Genomic DNA, 24280 nt, shown 5'->3' on the forward strand with positions numbered 1-24280 from the left:
AATGCACAATTGAAACTATTTGAAATAAAGCAATATTAGTAAAAGATGAAAAAGTTTCATATATCGATTGCAAATAACACGATTGGAACTAATTTAGGATAATTGGATTTTGTTATTTTTCAAATTTCTCAAAAGTGTTAGGTGCCATATAGCTGAATGTTGCAATGTTGTAAATTACTCATAAAAACAAGTGTGTAATATAAAAAGAAAAGCAGATGAGATCACATACAGATAAAATCGACATTACTTCACTATCCAATAATCCAAAATTAGTTCCAATCGTGTTAAATTCTTTTGCCAATAACCTTTCATTGTTTTCCATGTTTACGATATCCAATCATGAAAGGAGTAACTTTTAATTGTTTATTACAGTGAAAGCCAGCTGAGAATAAACGATGAAATTGATCTAAATGTTTTCTCACCTGTGTAATTGGTTTGTACAGTTGTTTCAGATTTTACCACAGGACAAGTACTTGTAGTTAAGTCGCGGCAAACAAAGAGAGATGGTCGATAGTGTTGTTTCAGTAAAAGACTTCCATGCAATTGGTTAGATATGGCAATAAAACCACTCAGCCTATAGGTAGGAATAGTATGTATGTGCTTTTCCGAAGGAAAAAGAAACGACACAGTTCAAAAATTTTGCACATTGCTAAAATAATAAGGTCTGTTTTAAGCATTTAACCCTTTGGGGAAAACAGCTTTTCTGAAGGCGAAAGAAACGAAATGGTTCGAAATATTTGAACATTGCTAAAATAATAAGGTCTCTTTTAACTGTTTAATTTTGGTGCGGGGGGACAGCGTCAAGAAATGCCAAGGCAAAGACGCGAGTACAGATTGAATCTGACTCAGCTGCTATATATGCCTGTACCTAAAGATGCTCGACAATACACTCCCGAATGTGCTTTATTATCGGTCAATATACGATCCTTTGATCAGTGCCATTACTGTGTCAAATTCAGGAACAAGTTCTAAAAATAATTACACAGTTGTGATAACGTTTAGATCAATTTCACTGTTAGCTCTCAGCTGGCTTTCACTGTGCACTGTAATTATTCCAGTCTATAAAAATTCATTTCCTTATTCCTCTCCTTGAAATCTTAAAATATTTCGTATCAACCATGCAGACTGCGTTTGCCAGATGCGGTGTTGTTGTTGTTGACAAATGACTGGTGTCTGAACTAAAATTCAGTTGTAAACAATAACATTAAACATAACACACATTCAGATTGTGTTGACAAGGTGAACATAGCATGTTTAGTAGTAAGAAGACGGGACTAAACTACTCGAATAAATCGGTCAGTTTGAATCATTGCGTTACAAATATCCCCATACATAGTGGTGCTTAGGGTTGTATTAAGTAGAATATTGTTGAGGCTTAGATATTGTATGCACTCGGTACATTTCTATTATCAACGGCAATTTACAACTACATGTATATCCTCGTTTTCTCGAGGGCCTGTGGGAGACAAAAAACAATATGGTCGTCCGCTGATAACCTTTATTAAATTAATGACCACAAAAGAGAAATTACTTTATTTGTAATAAACTGAATTGAAAAGAATCTATTCGTTGGCTTTATATTGCTTGTTTTATGACGTCATGTATCGGTAAGTAAAATCATAATTTGGCGTCAATCATTATTTTTTATTTGACAAGTATTCTTATTCAAAAATATAAATTTATGTGTTTCCCTTCCTGCAGCTATATGCAAATAAATCTATCAGTTTTCATGGAGGATGGCCACTAGGAACTGTGCAGAGTTTCCATATAAAGAATTTTATACAATAACTGAAACTGTCCACCTTATGCTTTGAGGATATAACCCAGTACATCATCTTCCTTCATTTATCTCCGTTCAATCTTGCGGTTAATCTCTTTTCTATCACGTCTCGCCCCGTCTTACGAAGGGATCTAACCAGCTGCACGCACTTCCTCTCGGTATCCTCTGCTCCATGGATTGTACTGATCGAGATTAGAGCATAAGGTTAGTTTCCTGCCTTTTTAGTAATACCCTTTTGGGACCAAACTTTGTAGTATTTCAGCGTATTCAGGAAAACAAGTTCAGCAGGAAATTCATCCATAATAAACAACAGTTGTCTATGTAACGATAAACACACCTGAATGCGAACACAGACGATGAATCAAATGGTGTTATATTCTACTAACAAGTATAGTACGGCATAAAATTATGTTTCACTTACATCTTCAAGTAGAGAGCGCATGCGCCTTAAAAGGGCATATAAGATGAGATTGTTTGCTTCCACAAAGTGATTTTCGACCCCAAATATGACGTAGAAATCAGTTCCAAAAGCCACCTGAAATGGAAATAGTGACACATAGTGGACGACTTTTTACCTTTACCTTTGATTGTCTCTCGGATGTAGTGAAAAGGGTACTTAATCCTGTCCCTGAAAAAAACGGGGGCATAACTCATATGATGCGATAACCCATTTCCTTCTCTAGCGGTCAAACTTACCATAGAAAATAAGGGGATAGGTTCAAACCATGGTGCTGAAAGGGTTACGCTCATTCAAGAATTATGTGAAAAAAATTGTAGGTCGAACCTTTCCGATGATGTCGAGGCCACCTCTGTAGAATTCTTCCAACATGGACACGGTAGTTTTGCCATCAGCCCTCTTCTTAAGTTTTCCAATTAGCAAGTCGACGCTTTCGTTGATTGATCCATTGAAAGCTGTAGAAATCTTAGGAAAAAAATCAAAAGAAGTACGTGGCACAATTACAACATTCCCGCATGAATTCAAAGTGTTTGAATATGACGAATACACGTTCGCGTAAGGCTTGTCAAGTACCGGCGAAAGTATATTAAAGAGGCACTCCCATTTGGTAACATTTTTAAAACACATTTTTTTAATGCCAACGGTCGATATTTGACGTGGCGACTGCGCGCGGATCGCGAAATATGGATTTAAAAACATGTCATTTCCCGAGCGTATTTTTCACATCCCGAAGTTTTACGATCGTTTCTGATTATGACGCGAAATCCACCGAAGGTTTGTTGTTGTGCTGATTGACGATATTCTAGGGAGTCCATAATAAGTTCGAACGACGCAATTTTACCTCCCACTGCGATAACTTTATATACAGCATTATGCCTTTATCGCAGTCAGTTTTTGAAAACTTCTTCTTAGCTTTTGTCGTTTTCATTATTCTAAATCAGTTGTATTAATTTTTTTACCAAATACCACATAAACATCAGTTTTTACGTGTCAAATATTAGCCGCCTCCGATGACTACATTTTGTCGTCTGCCACACAGTACGTGTGGTTCGCTGCGCGCGTGGTATGCGTCTATGCATACCACGCGGTGGCCGCTATGTATCAACCGCACGTAACTGGGCCAGTCACCTATGCGAATTCTGGTGGAATCAACAAATATTGTTTTTCGTTTATCACCAAGTCAGTAAGACTCAGCTTTCTCCCCACCGGGCATGACCGATCACCGAAGCAAGTGGTACTGTGGCGTACAGCAGCGTCAGTGTAGACTCGTACTCCATAGCTTAGTTGACAATGGCCCCAGTGCCGAACGTTCGATGTTCGGAAGCTGAATTTAGGTGGGCCACCGGAATTTAACTTTTCCTTTTTTAAAGACATGTTTTTATCGATATCTCGCGATCCGCACGCAGTCGCCAACGTCAATATCGACCGTTGGCACTAGAAAAATGTTTTAAAAATGTTACCAAGTGGGTGTGCCACTTTAACTGTAAGACCATCGAAGAGTTGGTAACATTTGTAGTTTATCTGGAATGACCAATGCAAGAATCCATGGTAATGACACTCTAGCAATAGTGTTTTCGATTATTGTTTGATGATGTCACCGAAATTTTCTATCGTGTTTATCACTTAGATGAAAAATTACCTCCGATGAAATGCTGGATTGATGATGGCCCTACGTTTAGCCCATTTTTCGTAACAACGTTCAGATACCAAACTGTGACCCATAAACCGTTGACCATATATGGTGCCAAGCGTGTCATAAGGTCTAGCACCTTTCGGACAGTTCACCGTGACCAAAGAGTGCTTCGCCATCGACAAGGTACATGTTGAGAGAGTATGAACAGTAAATGTTTATTTAGTTTAACAGCAGGTATTGTTGTTTTTATTGTTGTTGTTTTCGTTGTTGTTGTTAGTGTTGTTGTTAGTGTTGTTCTTCTTGTTACATCCATAAGTCGAGTGAATACCTTCACCACAACAGAGTAAATCCATGTACAAAGACTGTTATTTCGTTTCTCCAAGTACGTTTTGCAGTGGGTTTATATTTCTCCATATAATTGCACATCCCAAGATTAATAATTCAAGATTATTTAATCATTTTCAACTACCTGTTTCACTTATTTCGAAACTGATTGCCCAACACAAGTGCAAGATATTCCTACTTATTGTTACTTATTTTCTATGTAAAAGTGCACAATTTCAAAATGATTTCCATAATTAGTTACCTTCACAGCCACAACATCCGATATCATGACACACTGTTTATGTAAAACAGCAAAGTAAACACTTGACCATATTTTTTGCGACCTGCCAACCGGAGAATATGACGTAGTACATAACCAGTGCAAAAAAACTTTGACACCAACAATAAAGCTTAGGGAAGATTTCAACTTTAGGGCTGAGTATGAAAATTTACTGAGAAACAGACATGTATATAGACGTGCGTAAGTACGTACATACGTACGAAGCACGCACGCACGCACACACATACATACATACATACATACATACATACATACATACATACATACATACATACATACACACACACACACACACACATACATACATACATACATACATACATACATACATACATACATACATACATACATACATACATACATACATACATACATCAAAGAAAATGACACTGCGATAGGAGAAGTATACAACGCATGGACTACTAGCATTGTACGCTTAAAAATGAAGATTATGTAGGAGTTTGGTCTAAGTATTCCTGGACAAATGAGAATGAAATATGCCCTTTGGTCCTACGTATTGTTTTATTAAGGACAGAGACTTACCATTCATAAGACCTTTCCATCAGCGAATCCTCTCTTTATGTCTGCCAAGTTACCGAAAAGGAAACATTGTGATCAACAGCTGCTGACGCACAGCAGTCTGGCTCCATGTGACCCTAGGGGGGCAATGACCATGAATGGGCTTATTTTGAAAACTTTGGCCCTTTTTATTGACATAGCTCAGGTCATGGACGCCATGCTGGCATGAACAACAAATACATATTCAGATACCGGCAACACTCGTGGGTGATTTCGTGAACTCCAACATAATACAATACGTGCAGCCATTACGGGGGTTTTGTTTTCCCTGCAGCAGATATTTAATCTTGAAATACCTCATTAGGGTACATGTATATTTATATAATCATACGTATATTTTCACACTTTGAGGCACATTTTCATCAAAAATCAAATACTTGTTTTTACTTATAACAGTTACTTAATAACAATTGCTTCTCGAAGATATGCTCGATTTATAATGATAGAAATTTAACCCGTCAGAGTTTCAAGATATAATTAGTTTTTTCTTTATGAGTCATTTTTGTTTGACCTCAATCGCAGAGAAGTAAATGCATATTTACGTTAAGTACAGTACCCATTTGGCCTCATTACATTATGTATATATCTGCCCCAATGGTAAAGAGTTCAGGTCAACTTTTCAAGACCCTCTTAAATCCTTCCTACTTGTTTGGAGCTGTACTTTCGTTGACATCGCCGACGTGGAGACTATGAGAGGTCCATATAAGCAATCGGGAGAAGTATTCTTTCTCTTTGGTTGACTTAACAATACGGTTTACGTTTCCGATGGCCAAAGAATAGAAATGTTAACGTTGGTGAATGTCGTCATGCATAAATTACCTGCTGTACTTTGGTCCAGGCATATGTGCAAACTTCAGACGGATGTAGACAATGTAAAGAATATATAATAATCCAGTAATAACCAATGGTAACAGAATAACGACGCAGATACTGGCGACCGGGTAACCCAGGGTGAGCAAGTTAAACGCCATTCTTGATAAACAAATGAAACCTCCTGTCACTCTCGACTTGTTTTGCACTGCACGCAGCTTTATACTACAAATACCCTTTTCAAAGACGCAGCTCTCCTACAAAAGAGTGGCAAGGGCAGGGCGGTATTCATTGTGTAAGAGGACGCTGAAGAGATAACACAAAGACTCGCACTCCAGTAAATAGGGCTTTTTCGCCTTTGTCGATCACAAAAGGTCATATACACTTACACGCTATCTTCGTAAGTATCTTTGCAGTTAAGAGATGTACTTACATTGAAAAACTGTCGGGGCTGAGGGGGATGTTATAGGATTTTCGTGCATCGGTGGTGAAAGTCTAGGTTTAGGCTTTAGGTAATTGAAAGATGAAAAAATGAATTACAACATTGAAAAAAAACACTTCATTCCGCTAATAGAATCAGACGCCAAAATAGCAGTAATGAAATTAGCAACGTATCACATAGCTGTTTTGATGTCAAATTTACTCACTGCAATATGGCATAAAATCACCATCGTACGGGTTATCATGGACTACAAATATTGATTCATATTTTATTTATGCAGAGAGATACCACACCCTCAGTAGTGGTTCACTATTTCAAGGCCCATAGATTACGGCTACTTTTATGTAAAATGCCGGCTCCATCGTGTACATATGTTTCTTTCATTTTGTGGCTTTGTTTAAAACTGCCAACTTCCTATTCCATATTGCCATCTTTTAATGTTGTAATATAAGGGAAATGAACCAAACGTTGGATTTTAAAGGTCAAAGAAAAGGTTAACTCACAAAGTTAAATGAAATAGCATAACTGTGTTTTTATTTCTAAATTTGTGGTAAACCTAAAACATTCATTTAAGAAAGGTCGATTTCCAATGATGGTTTTCAGGAATGAAAAAATCTCGGTTTTTTACATATCATTTTGAATAATGATTTGAATAGAATCATAAATATTGAAATATATCATGTTAAAGATTACCATAATTCATAGTACTGAAAATGCATTAGGGACCTTAAAAGCACAATATGGGCGAGCACCATTATCTAACACCAAAACATAGTAATGTAACCATGGTTAAGTTTTGTTTGTAGAATGGTTTGACTTGCCGACCTCTTTGCTGAGTCATTAGCTACTGGCGTTGATGGTCAAATCGGGCAGAAAATAACTCCATCATATCTGATACAGGACACCCTATTGTCAGCTGGTGTATGTCAAAATTCAGAAGCACATCTACGTCAAAATAGACCTGTACATGTTGATAATTATATTCTTCAATTATCAAAGAATTCAATAGGTATAATTGCCAGTATAACAGCGTATAAGGGAAAATCTTATCCTGTTGTTCACAGACAGTTGTTGTGTAACATAGAAATAAAACTATTAATATATGCAAAGACATTTGGAATGGTAGCTACATACTCTATAATTTTAACTATCCATCGTACACACTTTTATATAATGCCACAAACACCAAGTTATTAGACTGTTCAAGAATCCATTGATTTGAGATCTAAGATGTATTCGTATGTGACAAATAATAATAGCTAGACTTCAAAATGAATCCTCACAAACTTTTATACAAACTGTATGAAATGACGCTGATGAAGATACATTTCTTTAATCCGTAATATCAAAACGAGAAGAAGCAAAAAGAAACTTTGTTTGTAGCCATTCAGGTGCCTTGATAAAAATGGTTTCAACTGTGGCATAATATCTATGACATATAGTAATAATTGCTATCAATTAATTCAAATTTTGGTTAAGTGTGCCCATGTGTTCATTGCATATACTTCATGAATCAACAGGCATGTTTAGAAATCTTAAACATCTTAACATCAGTTAGTATCAAATGACGTTTGTGTAATCAATGTGTGCATAGATTTATACTTATGTAATCTTAACAATTCAATTCATTCCATCATTCCATTCAACGCAGAGTGATGTAGTTTTGACAGCCCTCTTTGGGTTTAAGAGTTCCAGATTCACCGATGTCATAAGACTGACCAGGAATCCAACTGAAATCAAACAGTGGCAACAGCTTTGCGAAGATTACTTTTATTTCGATCTGAAAGATGAATGGTCGAATATATATATATATATATATATATATATATATATATATATATATATATATATATATATATATATATATATATATATATATATATATATATATATATATATATATATATATATATATATATATTTTTACTATAACCCAAACGGGATTCAAACCCCCACACACTCACGGCAACATCGCCTAGCTGATAGGCCTCACACAAAACCAGTCGGCCACTGCTTCCAACCCCAAAAGAGTTGGTCACAGTAACCGACTTAGGTGTTGCAATTCTGTGCGTGACCGAGCAACACAGTGTGCACGGAGCAGACGACACATAGACACAGTACAAACACACTTATAGTAATCGGAAAGCACGAAGCTTTTATATGTAATCAAGTTTCGCTCATAGACAGTCATATTTCAGACATGTTGCTGCTTATATTGTTTCTAAGTTTGAATCATAATCTTATATATATTTGATATACATACTACGCGATGTAAAGCGCTCGATGATTGAATTGCTGCCGGGGCATTATATCGAGATTTCTGCAGCGCAATGAATTAGTTTGTAGACTAACCATTACAAATGTCGATATATATATATATATATATATATATTATATATATATATATATATATATATATATATATATATATATATATATATATATATATATATATATATTATATATATATATATACCAGAGATTCTTCACACTGTGTTGCATTAACTTATTTTGGAAACGATACGCACAAATATATGACATGTGCACGTTACCTGTGCGAAATTTTGACCTATGCAATTCCTTGGTCCCATTGAAAATGGAATGCTCGTATTTGGTATGCTGTTGAGAAAAGTGAAATCAGTTTTTAAATCTTTGCCTAGAAAAATCTCGAAATCTCCAACAGGGTTTCCTTCGAACGATATGTATTTAATATGAGTCATCTAGGTGTGAATCTCATGCGAAGAGAGTCTCGAATATGATCTGAATATTTACTTGATGTAGTTGTTTCATGATCATAAATCACTCACATTGCTTCGTCGCCATTGAAGCGGTCAGGATTGAAGGTGTCAGCGTCTTCAAAGTACCCTTCGTGTCGTGCCATGCTGAACAGATCGATCTGTAAGTATTTAAATTGATCGGACAAAGAGTTGGTTTTTGTTGAACTATAGTGCGAACAGATCGACTTTGTTGGTCGCTCTGAATTGTCTTGACATTGTTCACACTGAGATTACGATTAATTAAGCTAACAAATCTGACTTTGAAGCCTCCATAGCTGAAAATTTGATGCATTATTTTCATGATTTTATTTTCAAACCAAAGTTGGTTTGTGTAAATGTGCCAACTGAAGGATATGAATAGAAGTATCATTGCTAGCTGATTTTGGCCATGTCTACGTGTTTTAACAGGTTAAATAATAAACGGGTGCCACACTCATAAAATGGTGCCCCAAAGAAAAGTACAAACAGCAGTATTTCCTGCAAATACACATCTTGATCATAAAAGGGGCAAGTTAAGCATGATGCCATTTACTTAAATGCACAGCACACGATGGCCAACACTTTGCTGTTGTAATCTTTATTTTCTCTGTCACGTGGTTAGTTTTTGAAAATGGCGAGAAATCTAAAAGGAGGTTCAAACGTTTGAATTTACGTGCGACTTTCCACACTTATGACAGTGTTATACACTTATTTAGTCTTTAATGGGTCTTATTCAAAGAGAACTCTTGGAAAACAGGGGATATTTTGAGATCAGTTTATTGCACATCTGCCGCTATTGGGGCCTTAAGCGATTTTAATTTGGGGTAAAAAGTACCCAGTTGTCTTCAAACGGTACCTTATCTGTCTGAACAAGATGCAGCAATTTTATTAAAAGGTTTCCAATATTAAAAAGGTGCCTTCATGGGAAACCTTAGGTGTTGACGGCCCATTCTCTCGATTCAAATAATCTTTTGAAGTATACCTACTTAACAAGAGTAAGTTGAACAAACAGGAAAACGTTTGCATATGTTGCAATTCCGCAAAATAAAAGGATTCCCAGTTATTACACGAATTATCAAATATTTGGCTTCAGAACAGGATTTGCAAATATTGTTAACCAATTAGACATCTAATTTTTGTTTTCGATACATAGGAATGCAATAACCCAATATAGGTTCAATGCTTCGCAAGACATTCTTGTGATTTATGCAATATTGTTTGTCTTCTATATATTCTACAGCCCTATCAACATAATCATGCGGAATTTTATATTTTGTAAGACATTTTAACAGTTATCTATAGTAGCCAGCGCCACACTGGCACTGCTAGACCGATTTGCTTCTGGGTTTGAACTAAATTTGATCATAATAATCTTGCTAAAAATCATATAATACCTTTTGCAAATTTTCCATGGTAATCAGTAGATCCCCGCGGACCAATAGCACTGCTAGAACGATCATCATGGCGTAAGTGTCTAAATATGCTTTCTTTCATAAGCAAAAAAGTGATTTTGATCTTACCGTTATGCTAGAATTAGCAGGTATTCTGAATCCAGCCACGGTTTCCTCCTTTTCTAGAAAGCGTGGAACTACAGGTGCAGTAGGGTACATTCGCAGAGTCTCCTTCACGACCTACAGAAGTATGACTATTTGTTAATGAAGATAGATTTGAAATCTAATCTCGTTGCCGTCCATTGTCTATTGTAGACAGATGATTCTTTTTTTCTCTTTTGAGACAAATATCATATTGTCTTAGAGTACACCACTTGCCCTGGCAACAACTCCAAGACGATCCCACTTTCTATTAAAGGTAGTACGTGCCTTAAATGTAAAACACTTAAAATTTTGCTTGGACTTTCCTCAATGAAACTTTCAACCACTGTATTTCAAAATCAAGAATAAAAAACAGGGCTCACTGTGCAAAGTATGGTCACAGAGAAACGAATTGCCAAACACATTACCGATATTTTGAAATTCAAAATGGCCGCAATCCCTGTATCATACGTCTTGGAGGTTAAAAAATGCCGATTTTCAAAAACTACGTCGATGAAATTGTTTTTGGTACAAGAACTCTAATAAACCTCCACAAGCGATAGACACGAAAACGACTGTAAACGTTTGAGAGCCGCGATATCTGTCCCCGACGGCGTATTCTACCTTTTAAGGTAGAATTGACCTTTGGGACAGACGTTTAGCCTCTCATCTCTCTACAATAATTCGGGTATGGTGTTTTTGGAGTCAATGAGGATGTTACTCTCTAGTTCTTATGACCATCAGAAATTTACAAGTCCCTGGTGCTAAGATGATAACACTGAATTTTGCTCGATAAGGCATCCGAAGATCAGATTTCCAATCTTTGCTGGCTGTGGTGTAATTGGTATCCAGATTTGATTGAATAAATTCACTGTGATCAATTGCTAGATTCTAAATTAAAACTCCTTACCTGAGACATATATGAAAATTTCGCCAAATCCTCGAATTTAACTTCCATTCTTCCACATAGAACATCCTTTATTTCCTCCCTTACTCTATTTTAAAACACATAAGATTTAACAGCGATGTTTTTCAAAGGCTGTCAAGACGGGTTTTTTTCAGAAAGATTCAAGTTTTATGTCAGCACTTACAGAGGCGGCAAGTATATCCAACATTATCTGATTTCTTTCCATTTTTATAAAATCTGAACAGTCAGACAAAGATGTGCTGACTTATGGTATTGAACAAAGAATTTTCAAAGGGCATAATATTCATTTGAACGTATTGAATGTGTAATATGGAAGTCAAAATACATAACCATGTATTGTTCTCGCATAGGGTGTTCTACATATCTGTCTATTGCTTGCTTGTATACAGATTGACGAGAGCTCGACTGATTGATTGATTGATTCATTCATTCATTCGTTAGTTGATGGTTGATTGATAATTTGATTGATTGATCGATTAAGCGAGATACAGATCTTCTTCAGGATCAAATCCAAACAAACACATTTTTGAAAGAACAAAGGTCACAAAAAATACAAAACGTCGTCTAATTTCCAATGGTGAAAAGAAGGAAAATTAACCGGTAGAGAAGTCGCCGTGACTGGTTATTTCTACATGTAGGTTCGATTGCGTTAAAAATGATAAATGAGAAATTAGTATTTCCATCGCGGGGAAAGTATCTGTGACACTATGCATGTCTCAGAAATCTTGAACATTAATTATAACAAAAATAAAAATAATAATAATTATATATATATATATATATTATATATATATATATATATACACACCACACACACACACACACACACACACACACACACACACACACACTATTTATTTTGAGTCAGGGGGCGCTTAAATGAAGAAAAGTGCCCGGGATCACTACAAATGCGTTTAGGAAAAAAGCTGAGGCAAGTTTTATATGCTGGTGCCATACTAACTTAAAATGTGGTAAGCTTACTATGCTTAAACCTAACTTTATACATTGTGGAAGCTCAGCGGGTTAAAAATAAGAGACACGTTCTCCATTTATTTAGAAGTTTTGCGGCGATCTGTTTTAAATTTTCGATTGGCAGAGTTACTGTGACGAAACTGCTACCGTCTATTTCACAGATACTGCGAAAACGGTTTCACAGGTAAGCTGGATAATAAATATCTTCGCAAAACATCTAAATATAGATATCTAAATCCTATCTTGGAGCTTGAACTTACCTTTCCAGGATATCCGGGTTTCTGACAAGTTCCATCAGCATGAAAGCAGCTGTATTAGCAGTTGTCTCTTGACCTTTGGGTCGACAAGACATATTTATCTCATTGTGATGCACAACCGGATGCGAATGTGAAATAACAAATATCTTACGATACAATGTGAATCTATAAATGTTCACAAAAATGTGCCAACAAAGACTTTGACATTCAAATATCCTTTGTTTTTCATTGTCTTAATTTGCCGTTTCTGATGATCAGAAGTCAACTCCAAAATTACAAGATTTTTAGGCCAAGCGGTATGATACCGAATAATATTAACGAAACTACTCCTTCATTGACCATACAAAACTTGATCGAACACCTATAACATATCTCAACGCTTCACCAAAAGTACATTAGTATTTTTGCAAAATTCAATTGTATATTTAATTTTTAATATTAGTACACGAAATAAATCCAATTTCTTACCTGCGAGGAAAAATGTGACGAAGTCATCTACAACATCCTCCATCTGAAACTCCGGATTTTTCAAGTAATCTACAGGATATCGGTTTGAAAAATGCACAATTGAAACTACTTGAAATAAAGCAATATGAAGGCTTCACATATCAAATACAAATTCTTTAGCCGATAATCTGTTATTCTCTTCCATTTTTATATCCAATCTGATCAATGCAAGGAGTAACTTTTAATTGTATGTTACAGTGAAAGCCAGCTGAGAATGAACGATTTAATTGATGTAAATGTTTTCTGACTTGTGTAATTGATTTGCAAAGTTGTTTCAGATTTTAGAACCAGTACTTAAGTTGCAGCAAACAACAGACGGATGATAGTGTTCTTTCACGGTAGAATTTTAATGCATCCGCAGTGTTTAAATTTAGATATGGCGATAAAACCAGTCAGCCCATAGGTATCAATTAGTATGTAGGTGTTCGTGCTTTTCTGAAGGAAAAAGAACGAAATGGTTCAAAATATTTGACCATTTGTAAAATAATAAGGTCTCTTTTCAACATTTAACTTTTTGGGGAAAACAATGTCAAGAAATAATAAGGCAAAGACACGAGTACAGCTTGACACTGACTCATCTGCTGTTTGAGCTTATATTTTATATAGCCTGTATCTAAAGTGTGCCCCGACAATATACTCCTCAGTGTGTGTTTTATTATGGACCAATATACAGAGACAATAGACCCTCGCTTTCTCCAGGCCCTGTGGGAGAGCAAAACAATGTCCTCGTCCGGGATAGCTTTTAATAAACAAAGGATCGCAAATGACATGACTTTACTTGGAATAAACTTAATTCTGATAAAAGTGAAAAGAATTTTAACTTTGGCTTTATATTCCTTATTTAACGACGTCATATATCTGTAAGAAAATCATAATTTGGCATCAATCGTTTTTTTTTTTAATTGACAAATATTTTTATTCAAAAATCTAAAATTTATGTGTTTCCCTGTTTTTAATTCTGTCAGTTTTCATGGCGGATGGCCATTCGAAGCTGTGCAGAGTTTTCATATAAAGTATTTTATACAAAACTTAAACTGTTCACCTGATGCTTTGAGAATATAACCCAGCACATCATCTTCCTTCATTTCTTCTCCGTTCAATCTTGCGGCCAGTCTCTTTTCAACCACATCTCGTCCTGTCTTACGAAGGAATTTTACAGCTGCACGCACTTCCTCTCGGTGTCCTCTGCTCCATGGATTGTACTGATCGAGACAAGAGCACGAGGTTGGTTTGCTGCCTATTTTAGTGAGAACGTCTTGGAAGAAAACTTTTGTATTTCGGCGTATTCACGAACGAAAAGTTGAAATTATCCACAATGAACAACAGTCGTCTGTGTAACGACACATACACTTGCATATGAACACACATTATGAATCAAAATATGCAATTTTCTAGTAACAAGTATTAAAGAGAAAGGTAAAAAATGTTAAGTTTTCGCTTACATCTTCAAGTGGAGAGCGCATGCGCCTTAAAAGGGCAGATAGGATTACTTGGTTTGCTTCCACAAAGTGATTTTCCACCTCTAATATGACGTTGAAATCAGTCCCAAAAGCCACCTGAAACGAAAAAAGTTACACACAGTGGACGACTTAGTACCTTTGCCTTTGATTGTCTCTCGGATTAGCTGAAAAGGATATTGATTCCTATCCCTGAAAAAACATGGAAATAACTTCCTTGATGCGATAGCACTTGCATCCCCATTTCCCTCACTAGCGGTCCTAATTTACTATAGAAAATAAGGGGATAGGTTCAAACCATGGTGGTGAAAGGGTTACACTCAGTCGACAATGATGTGCCAAAATTTGTAGGTCGAACCTTTCCGATGATTTCGAGGCCAAGTCTATAGAATTCTTCCAACATGGACACTGTACTTTTGCCATCAGCCTTCTGCTTAAGTTTACCAATCAACATGTCGACGCTTGCGTTGAACTGATCCATTGAGAGCCGTAGAAATCTTAGGAAAGAACAACAAAAGATGTACGTGGCACTATTTATAACATTTCTGCCTGACTTCAAAGTGTTTGAAGATGACGAATACACGTTCGTGTACGGCTTTTCAAGTACAGCGGAAGTATGCCGACTGTAAGACCATCAAAGAGAAGGTAACGTTTGAAGTTTATCTTGAATGACTAATGTACGGATCCATGGTGATGATACTGTAACAGGCGTGTTTCGATTACGGTAGTAGCAATGTCACCGAAATGTTATATTGCGTTGATCACATAGATATGAAAAATTACCTCCGATGGAAGGCTGGATTGATGATGGCCCTGCGTTTAGCCCATTTTTCGTGACAACGTTCCGATACCAAACCGTGACCCATAAATCGTTGACCATATATGGTGCCAAGCGTGTCATAAGGTCTAGCGCCTTTCGGACAGTTCACCGTAACCAATAGATGCTTCGCCATGGACAAGGTACATGTTAAGAGAGTATGAACAGTAAATGTTTATGTAATTTAGCTTCAGTTGTTGTTGTTTTTGTTGTTGCTGTTGTTTTGTTGTTGTTGTTGTTGTTGTTGTTGTTGCTGTTGTTTTGTTGTTGTTGTTAGTGTTGTTGTTGTTGTTAGTGTTGTTCTTGTTGTCACATCCATAAGTCACGTGAATACCTTCATCACAACAGAGTAAATCCATGTAGAAAGACTGTTATTTCTTTTCTCCAAGTCCGTTTTGAGGTGGATTTACATCTTTCCATTGAACATATCATTGATAAGTTATTTATCCTAAGATAATTCAAGATGAAAACATTTTCATCTGATTTTGTTTTTGTCATTTCGAAACTGATTGCTAAACACAAGTGCAAGACGTTGCTACTTATTGTTTAACTTACTTTCTATGCAATCGTGCAAATTCCAACATGATTTACATAATTAGTTACCTTCACAGCGACAACATCTGATATCATGACATACGTTTCATGTAAAACGGCAAACGTAAACACTCGGCCATATTTCTGTGACCTGCCAAACGGAGAATATGACGTCGTACATGACCAGTGCAGAATAACTTAATAACACCAACAACAGAGATTGATTAATCTGATCATTGCATGAATAAATCCTTGGTAAGATTTCAACTTTAGGGCTGAGTATCAAAATGTACTTAGATATATACATGTATCCATCCATACATACATACATACATACATACATACATACATACATACATACATACATACATACATACATACATACATACATACATACATATAGATCACAGAAAATGACACTGCGATGGGAGTATTGTATTTCTATGCTTAAAAATGAAGATTATGAATGCAGCTAGTCTAGCTCTTCACGGAAAATCAGAATAGAATACGCACTCTGTGGTCGTACGTATTGTTTCATGAAGGAAAAGACTTACCATTCATATACTATCGTTTGGAAGATCTTTCCATCAGAAATTCCTCTTTTAATCTCTGTCAAGTTACCGAGAAGGAAACTGGAAATGGGAAACATTTGAATAAAAATAAAATGAAACAGCAATGGCTTATCGGTTTTAGATGTATAATCATATTCTAGAAAAAATGGGCGACGCCCTGACCATTAAAGGTATACAGTCACCTGTAATCTTAATATGCCTATATGTGGTCAAAGGGGCGTTTCTTGGTTTTCAAATGCCCATGTGAGGGCGGTATTTTTAAAAAGTGGCCACCCGCTGAAAGTCTGTGATTATAGATAGATTTTCTCTTTCCATGGTAACTGTGGCGAAATTGGAACAGGTTACAGTATACCTTTAATATTTCAGGGTAAGGGCGAGAGTAAAGCCTAGCAAGGGTTGACGAGCCCGTTATATTTACTTTCCTCCTGCCCATAGTCAGGGCGGGGTCTGTTAATGCCGTTTTATTGTTAACGAACCCAGGAAAACCGTCAAAATTTACGAAAAGTTTCCACGCGGAAGACATCGGGCCCAAGAACTTGTATTACAAAAATGTTGTCTGAACGTGGCCCACAAGTGCTCCATTGTATTTCGGTTTGATTATGATCTTTGTACAAATCACAGCATACGTTTAAGCGGTAAAGTTACGATGTTTAAGGTACTGCGAGTTGTTGATATTATTATTCATATTCACGGGCATGATGTATACAGCCGTTACTGTGTATTTGTGGTCAGTCACGAGGTTCAGCTCGACCAATTGAATTCGATAGACAGGGCATGGTAACATAACACTAGATATCAAAAGCGCTGTCATTTTTTCAAAGGCGTTTTATATGATTACATGCACTAATCGCAAGTTAAGTTCTTTCATTTCTGAAAGTTATAAACTTGAAAACTAAAAGACCTTTTACCGTTTATAAATTTTCATAAAGTTGAAAACGTCTGTTCCTTGAATATGCAGGGTGTATTAATGAGCATATTTTAGTATGCAACCAAATACGAAACCATGAAATGGAGAACATTCATTGATATTGATGACAAACTAAGCCACTGAGTGCAAGTTATACACTGATGTGTTTAACTTGCAATAGGTCATACGTCACTGACACTGGTCGAGCTAATGAAATCTATCCAACGTTATTCTGCATGCAGTAGAATGCGCCTCGGATAAGATATTCAGACTCAAACTTTTACAATACTTTTCTGGTCTGCTACTTGTTTGGGTCATTTTTAAGCTTTTGAAGTAAATCTAATTTTCACCGTCATAGTTGTTGTTATGGTTTTTTGGTTTTGTTTTTGTTTTTTGAAAATTGAAAATTGTATTTTCCCTCAGTAAGTTAAGACAAGGATAGCCACCATTTTGAATGTGATATCTTAGCAGAATGATATACGAAAATGCGCAGACTGACCGGAAGCGATTTGGCAGCAGTTGTTCGAGGTTGACAATCTTTCTCTGTCTGTCTTTTTCCAACCGATGTCGATTTGTACGAATAGTGCTTAAACATTGTGATCAACAGCTGCTGACGCACAGCAGTTTGGCCCCAGTGTGACCCCCAGAGGAGGCAAAACAGCACAAAATAGTAAAATTTACGGGCAATTAAGCAAATAAACTAAATTACGAGAATCAACTAAACACAATAAACAACGAAATTAATAGACAACAATAAGCTGCCACTAGAGGGCACCCTGGCATTTGGCCATGCACCAAAACCTCATTAAATTACTATTACATAACTATACTTCTGTCATGCAAGAACCTAATGAGTTCTGAACTTTGCTGTGGCAGTTCGGGATCAGTGATTACAGTGAACCCAAATGTCAGAATTTGTTTTTACTTATGACAGTAAGTTAATAACAGTTGCTTCTGGATGATTTGCTCGATTTATAATGCTAGAAATTTTACCCGTCTGTGGTTCAAGATATTAGTTTTTACTCACGGCCCTCCACAAGTGGAGGACCATGTTTTTCTTTGTCTTATGAGTCATTATTGTCTGGCCTCAATCGCACAGAAGTAAATGCCCAGTACCCATGTGGCCTCATTACAATATGTATATGCCTCAATGGAAAAGAGTTCAGGTCAACGTTTTCAAGAACCCTCTTAATTCTTCCTCCTGGTTGGAGCTGTACTTTTGTGGACATCGCCGACGTGGAAATATGAGAAGTCCACATAATTGATCGGAAGAAGTATTCTTTCTCTCCGGTTAACGTATACCAAAAGGCTTTACGTTTGCGATGGCTAAAGAATGCAGTCACGCATGAATTACCTGCTGTACTTTGGTCCAGGCATATGTGCAAACTTCAGACGGATGTAGGCAATGTAAAGAAGATATAATAATCCAGTAATAACCAATGGTAACAGAATAACGACCCAGATACTAGCGATAAGGTAACCGAGGGTGAACAGGTTAAACGCCATTCTTGATGAACAAATGTTCTCCACTTGGTAAAACCTGGACTTAGCTGGGAAACTCTGTCACTCTCGCTTTGTTCTGTACTGAACGCAGCTGATACTGTAAATGCCCAGTTTATGACGTGACTCTCCTATAAAGGGGGGGGGGGCAAGGCAGTGGTGGCATTCATTGTGTAAGGGGCTGTGGATAATAAAACATACGCACAGTAAACGTAATTTCTCTCCATTAGCAGTGGTGGCGAGGGGGTGTATTCCGATTACCGTGCGCAAAATTCGCACTACATGATTTTATACCGTAGTATCTCGCAACACGTTTTTATGTATCGCAAAATATCGCGATGTATGGTTTGGCGTGTACCTTGCCAGTGCAGTACGGCACCGGCACTACACCAGCATTCTTTTGACAAAATGTGGTAGAGTGCTTGTGTAAAATAACGTAACAATCATTTTGGATACACTGTTTCAATTTATTTCATTCTGATGGTTGCGTCATTGTCGAGTTGGCAGAAAATGTGTCAAAAAAGGAAAAAGATGCAGGTGATTCGTCAGATTACAAAGATTCGGTTTGTTACCGCATCGTTACAATTTGTTGCAATTTCATAGCGACGTAATTACAGATTGTAGGGATTCTAATACAGGATAAGACTTGGTTGGATTTTCGCATTTTCAAACTTTCGTTTAGGGGAGGGGGGTTGAAGTCAAACACAATTAGTTGCCTTTACCGTGCGCGTGCTTTAATTATCTATAAACTGCAAGATTCGAGGTGCGAACTTTTTATAGACTCAATTGTTTTTGTTGTTAATTTAGCTTCCCTACACTTCACAACACTTGCTCTCATTTGCATACAACTTTGCACCTTGCATCTTGAATAAGGTGTAATTATCCACGGCCCTTAAGATGACACTCAATAATAAATACAAAGACTCGCACTCTAGTAAATGTGGCTTTTTTCGTCTTTATTGATCACACAAGGTCATACATATTTCCAAGTTAGCATCGTATCTTTGCAACCAAGAGATGCTCTTACTTTACTGACGGGACCTGAGAGGAATTTTTTAGGATTTCCGTGCATCGGTGGTGAAGGTCTAGGCCAGGGCGTTAGGTAATTGGAAGATGAAAAGAATGAATTACAACGTTAAAAAGATATTCCATTCCGCTAATAGAATCAGATGTACGAAAGACCTGAAAATAACAGTTATGAAATTAACAACGTACCACATGGCTGTTTTGATGTCAAAATGTACTCACTGCAATGTAGCACAAAATTATCACCTTACGGTTTATCATAGAGTTCAAATATTAATGCAGAGAGATACCACATCCTCGGCGGTGGTTCATTATTTCAAGGACCACAGATATACGGGTATTTTGGTGAAAAATCATATATCATACATTCTATCACTTTCGTGTTTTTTTTCCACAGCCAACTTCCTATTCCATGTTGCCATATTTTAAAGTTAAAATATAAAGAAAATGAACCAAAATACGGGATTAAGAAGTCAAATAAAAGGTTAACCCACAAAAGTTGAATGCATTAGCGCGATAGGTTTTTTATTCTAAATTTGTGGTAAACCTAAACATAGAAATAAAAACTATTAATACATGCAAAGATTTTTGGAATGTCAGATACCTATCCCCAAGGTTGTCAGATAGTTAAGGGAAGACACAAGAACCGTAACTGTTGAACCCATTGCTTTGAGATCTAAGATGTACACATATGTGACAATTAAGTGATAATAGCTAGATTGCAAATGAATGCTGATGAACCTTTTAACAAACTATATGAAATGACAGTGATGAAGATACATTTCTTTAATTGTAACAAATGTTCCATACTATTAAAATCAGTGGAAGCGAAAGACTTTTGCAACTAGTCATGCATATGACGAAAGGGGCCTTGATGAAAAGCGGTAACATCTCAGCTGTGCCATGATATATCTGACGTATGGCTGTCTAATTTTGGTCAGATTTGTCCATATGCCTACTACCCTACAAAACTGCAAAAATCAACAGGGCATGCTTAGATTCCTTACGCATCTTACACGCAGTTTATGATGAAAACATCAATCAGTGTCAAATGAGGTCTGTATATTCGATGTATGCATTGTAGAAAGCGGCTCCACACATCGCCTATACTGTTTTTTCGTTCTCTGTGTTCATGTTTGATTTTATGTGTTTGGCTATTGATGTAGATATAAGCCATATAAGCCATCTTTACAATTCAGTTAATTCCATCATCGTATTCAACGTAGAGTGATGTAATTTTGACAGCCTTCCTTGGGTTTAAGAGTTCCTGTTTCACCAATGTCGTACGACTGACCAGGAATCCATTTGAAATCAAACAGTGGCAACAGCTTTGCGAAGATTACTTTGATTTCGATCTGAAAGATGAATTGTCAAATCAATTAAATAAATAAATAAATAAATATATATATATATATATATATATATATATATATAATATATATATATATATACATATATATAATAGTCAAATCATATATATATATAATAAATTATATAGGTGTGTGTGTGTGCATGTGTGTGTGTGTGTGTGTGTGTGTGTGTGTGTACATATCCTAATAACCCGATTGTAGATGTTACACAGTCTGATAGAGAGTTGACCTGATTTGTGGAAATGAAGAGATCTGTTTGTAAACGAAGCAAAAGTCGATGCTTTGGTTACTGTAATCCACGGCCAAGGAGGAGCAATTCTTTGGAAAGCACTCCTCGAATCTAGTTTTGCTCATAGAGAGTTAATTTAGAGACTGTTTTGCTGTTTATAGTTTTCAACGGAGTTCTAATCAAATTCTGATTAATATTTGATATATATTTATACGAAACTGGTTTGTAGTCAACTCAGGCGATGAAAGTGCTAGATGCATTTCTGCATTGCAATGAAACAGTCTGTATCGTAACCACTACAAGTATCTATCTATCTATCTATCTATCTATCTATCTATCTATCTATCTATCTATCTATCTATCTATCTATCTATCTATCTATCTATCTATCTATCGATCCATAATATATGTGTGTCTATGTCTGTTCTGTGTGTATCATCAGTGGTGGAGTTTCACCACACTCTGTTGCATTAACTTATTTTGAAAACAATACACACAAATATATGATATGTACACATTACCTGTGCGAAATTTGACCTATGCAATTCCGTGGTCCCATTGAAAATGGAATGCTCGCGTTTTGTGTGCTGTTGAGAAAAGTGAAATCAGGATTTTTTTTAATCTTTGCCAACAAATATTTCGAAATGTCTAACAGGGAATCTGTATTCTTCAAGAAATGATGGTGAGGAGAATGTGTTTGATATGAGACATCCAGGTGTAAATCTATTGCGAAGGTAGTCTTGGATATGATCCGAATTTTTTACCCGATTGTCTTTTTCATTACTGAGACATGTAACTGTTTCACGATCATAAATCACTCACATTGCATCGGCATCGTTGAAGCGATCAGGATTGAAGGTGTTAGCGTCTTTAAAGTACCCTTCGTGTCGTGCCATGGTGAACAGATCGATCTGTACATGTGTGAATGGATCAGAGAAAGTCGACTTTATTGGTCGCTCTGCAGTATCTTGACATTCTTACCATTTATATTACAATAAATTACACCATGAAAGCTGACTTTGACTGATTTAATATAATACAGGGTAAAAGTACTCACTTAACTTCAAACGGTACCTGGTCTGTCTGAACAAGATATTGCAGGTTTGATAGTTGCCGAATATTGAAATTGTGCCTTTATGGGGGAACTTCAAGTTTCTAACAGCTCAATCCCTCAGTTCAGAATAAGTGTTTGAAAGTATACCTACTTAACACGAGTGAGTTGAACAAACCGGAAAACATAAAATAGATGTCTGAGTGGTAAACAAATTGCAATCGTGTTCTGAACCAAAAATATTCGTTAACAATTCTATTAAGTTCGAATCCTTTCATTTTATCGAATGACACATATGCGAAAATGCTTTTGATACATGAGAAAGATGTGCTGTGCTCAGTTAGAATGCAAAAACTGAGGCTCATATAGGTTCAACGCTTCGCATGATATATTCTAATGATTTGTTCGATACTTTTTATCTTCCGTATATACCACTGGCTATTAACAAAATGTTATCAACGTAATCACTCTGAATAGTATATTTTTGTAAGAACTATTTTGCTGTTAATAATAGAACCCAGCACTGGCACTGCTGGACCGATTTGCTTCTGGGTTTGAACGAAATTTGATCTTCACACTCTTGCCAAAAATCATATAATAGCTTGAGCAAATTTTCAATAGTAATTAATAGAACCCGATAGACAAATAGCCCTGCTAGAATGATCACGGCGTAAGTATGTTTATCGGGGTTTTTTTCACGAACAAAACAGTGAATTGGATCTTACCGTTATGTTAGAATTACCGGGTACTCTAAATCCAGCCACCGTTTCCTCCTTTTCGAGAAAGCGTGGAACTGCGGGTCCAGAAGGGTACATTCGAAGAGTCTCCTTCACGACCTAAAGAGATATGACTATTGTTGGAATAGTCTGTAAATCTAAGCTCATTGCCGTCATTTCTCTATTGTGGACTGCAGATTCTTCTCTCTTTTAGGACACACATTCTTGATCAACAGATTATATTGCTTTTGAGCACACCCCTTGCCCGTGCAACAACTCAAAAGACGATCCCCCTGTAACGAAGTACGCGCCTCGAAAATGAAAGAATTACACTTTTGCCTAAACTTCCCCCGATGAAACTTTCAATCACTCTCTTTCGAAATCAAGAATATAAATCAGGGGTCTCTGTGCAAAGTTTGGTAGAAACAGAGAAAAATAGGCTAACGTTTACCGATACTTTCGCCATCACTGTGTTAAGTCTGTTTGGGAGAAATTTCGATTTTCAAAAAAACTAAGACAATGAAAATTGTTCTTGTTCCAAGAACTTTAAAATGACCCCCCCCCCAGAATACTATGTTCTTGTTCCAAGAACTTTAAAATGACCCCCCCCCCCCCAAGAATATAAACGTTTCAGAGTCTCGATATTTGTCCCCGTGGCGCATTCTACCTTATAAAGCAGAATAGTCTTTTGGGACATTCAGACAATCGATCTCTCATCTCTTTACAATACTTCTGGTATGGTGTTTTTGGAGTAAATGAAGTTGGCACTGTCTTACTTTTATGGCAATCGAAAGCTGCGAATCCCTGTGCCAACTTCACATAA

At 36.5% G+C, this 24280-nt stretch overlaps 1 protein-coding gene across 4 annotated transcripts in view; it reads right to left on the reverse strand.

The window, feature by feature from the left end:
- Positions 1-6833: 6833 nt before the first annotated feature.
- The window catches only part of LOC139148105 (cholesterol 24-hydroxylase-like), a 120490-nt gene continuing 103043 nt past the window's right edge, over positions 6834-24280 (reverse strand). For 2 of the 4 annotated variants that reach the window (XM_070719404.1, XM_070719403.1), the window contains exons 4-14: positions 15519-15679; positions 15094-15232; positions 14721-14834; positions 14321-14480; positions 13240-13308; positions 12775-12847; positions 11525-11609; positions 10603-10713; positions 9134-9222; positions 8879-8945; positions 6834-8106 (exon numbers count right to left, since the gene is read on the reverse strand). In XM_070719404.1, coding sequence (XP_070575505.1) covers positions 7969-8106; positions 8879-8945; positions 9134-9222; positions 10603-10713; positions 11525-11609; positions 12775-12847; positions 13240-13308; positions 14321-14480; positions 14721-14834; positions 15094-15232; positions 15519-15679 — 1206 coding nt within the window. In that variant the 3' untranslated portion in view covers positions 6834-7968. Of the gene's footprint in view, positions 8107-8878; positions 8946-9133; positions 9223-10602; positions 10714-11524; positions 11610-12774; positions 12848-13239; positions 13309-14320; positions 14481-14720; positions 14835-15093; positions 15233-15518; positions 15680-16155; positions 16238-16640; positions 16719-18919; positions 19157-24280 lie in introns of those variants that run through there. The other 2 variants (XM_070719405.1, XM_070719406.1) reach the window with 2 other exon arrangements.

The sequence above is a fragment of the Ptychodera flava genome, chromosome 13 (genome assembly GCF_041260155.1).
Source record: "Ptychodera flava strain L36383 chromosome 13, AS_Pfla_20210202, whole genome shotgun sequence".
NCBI lineage: Eukaryota > Metazoa > Hemichordata > Enteropneusta > Ptychoderidae > Ptychodera > Ptychodera flava.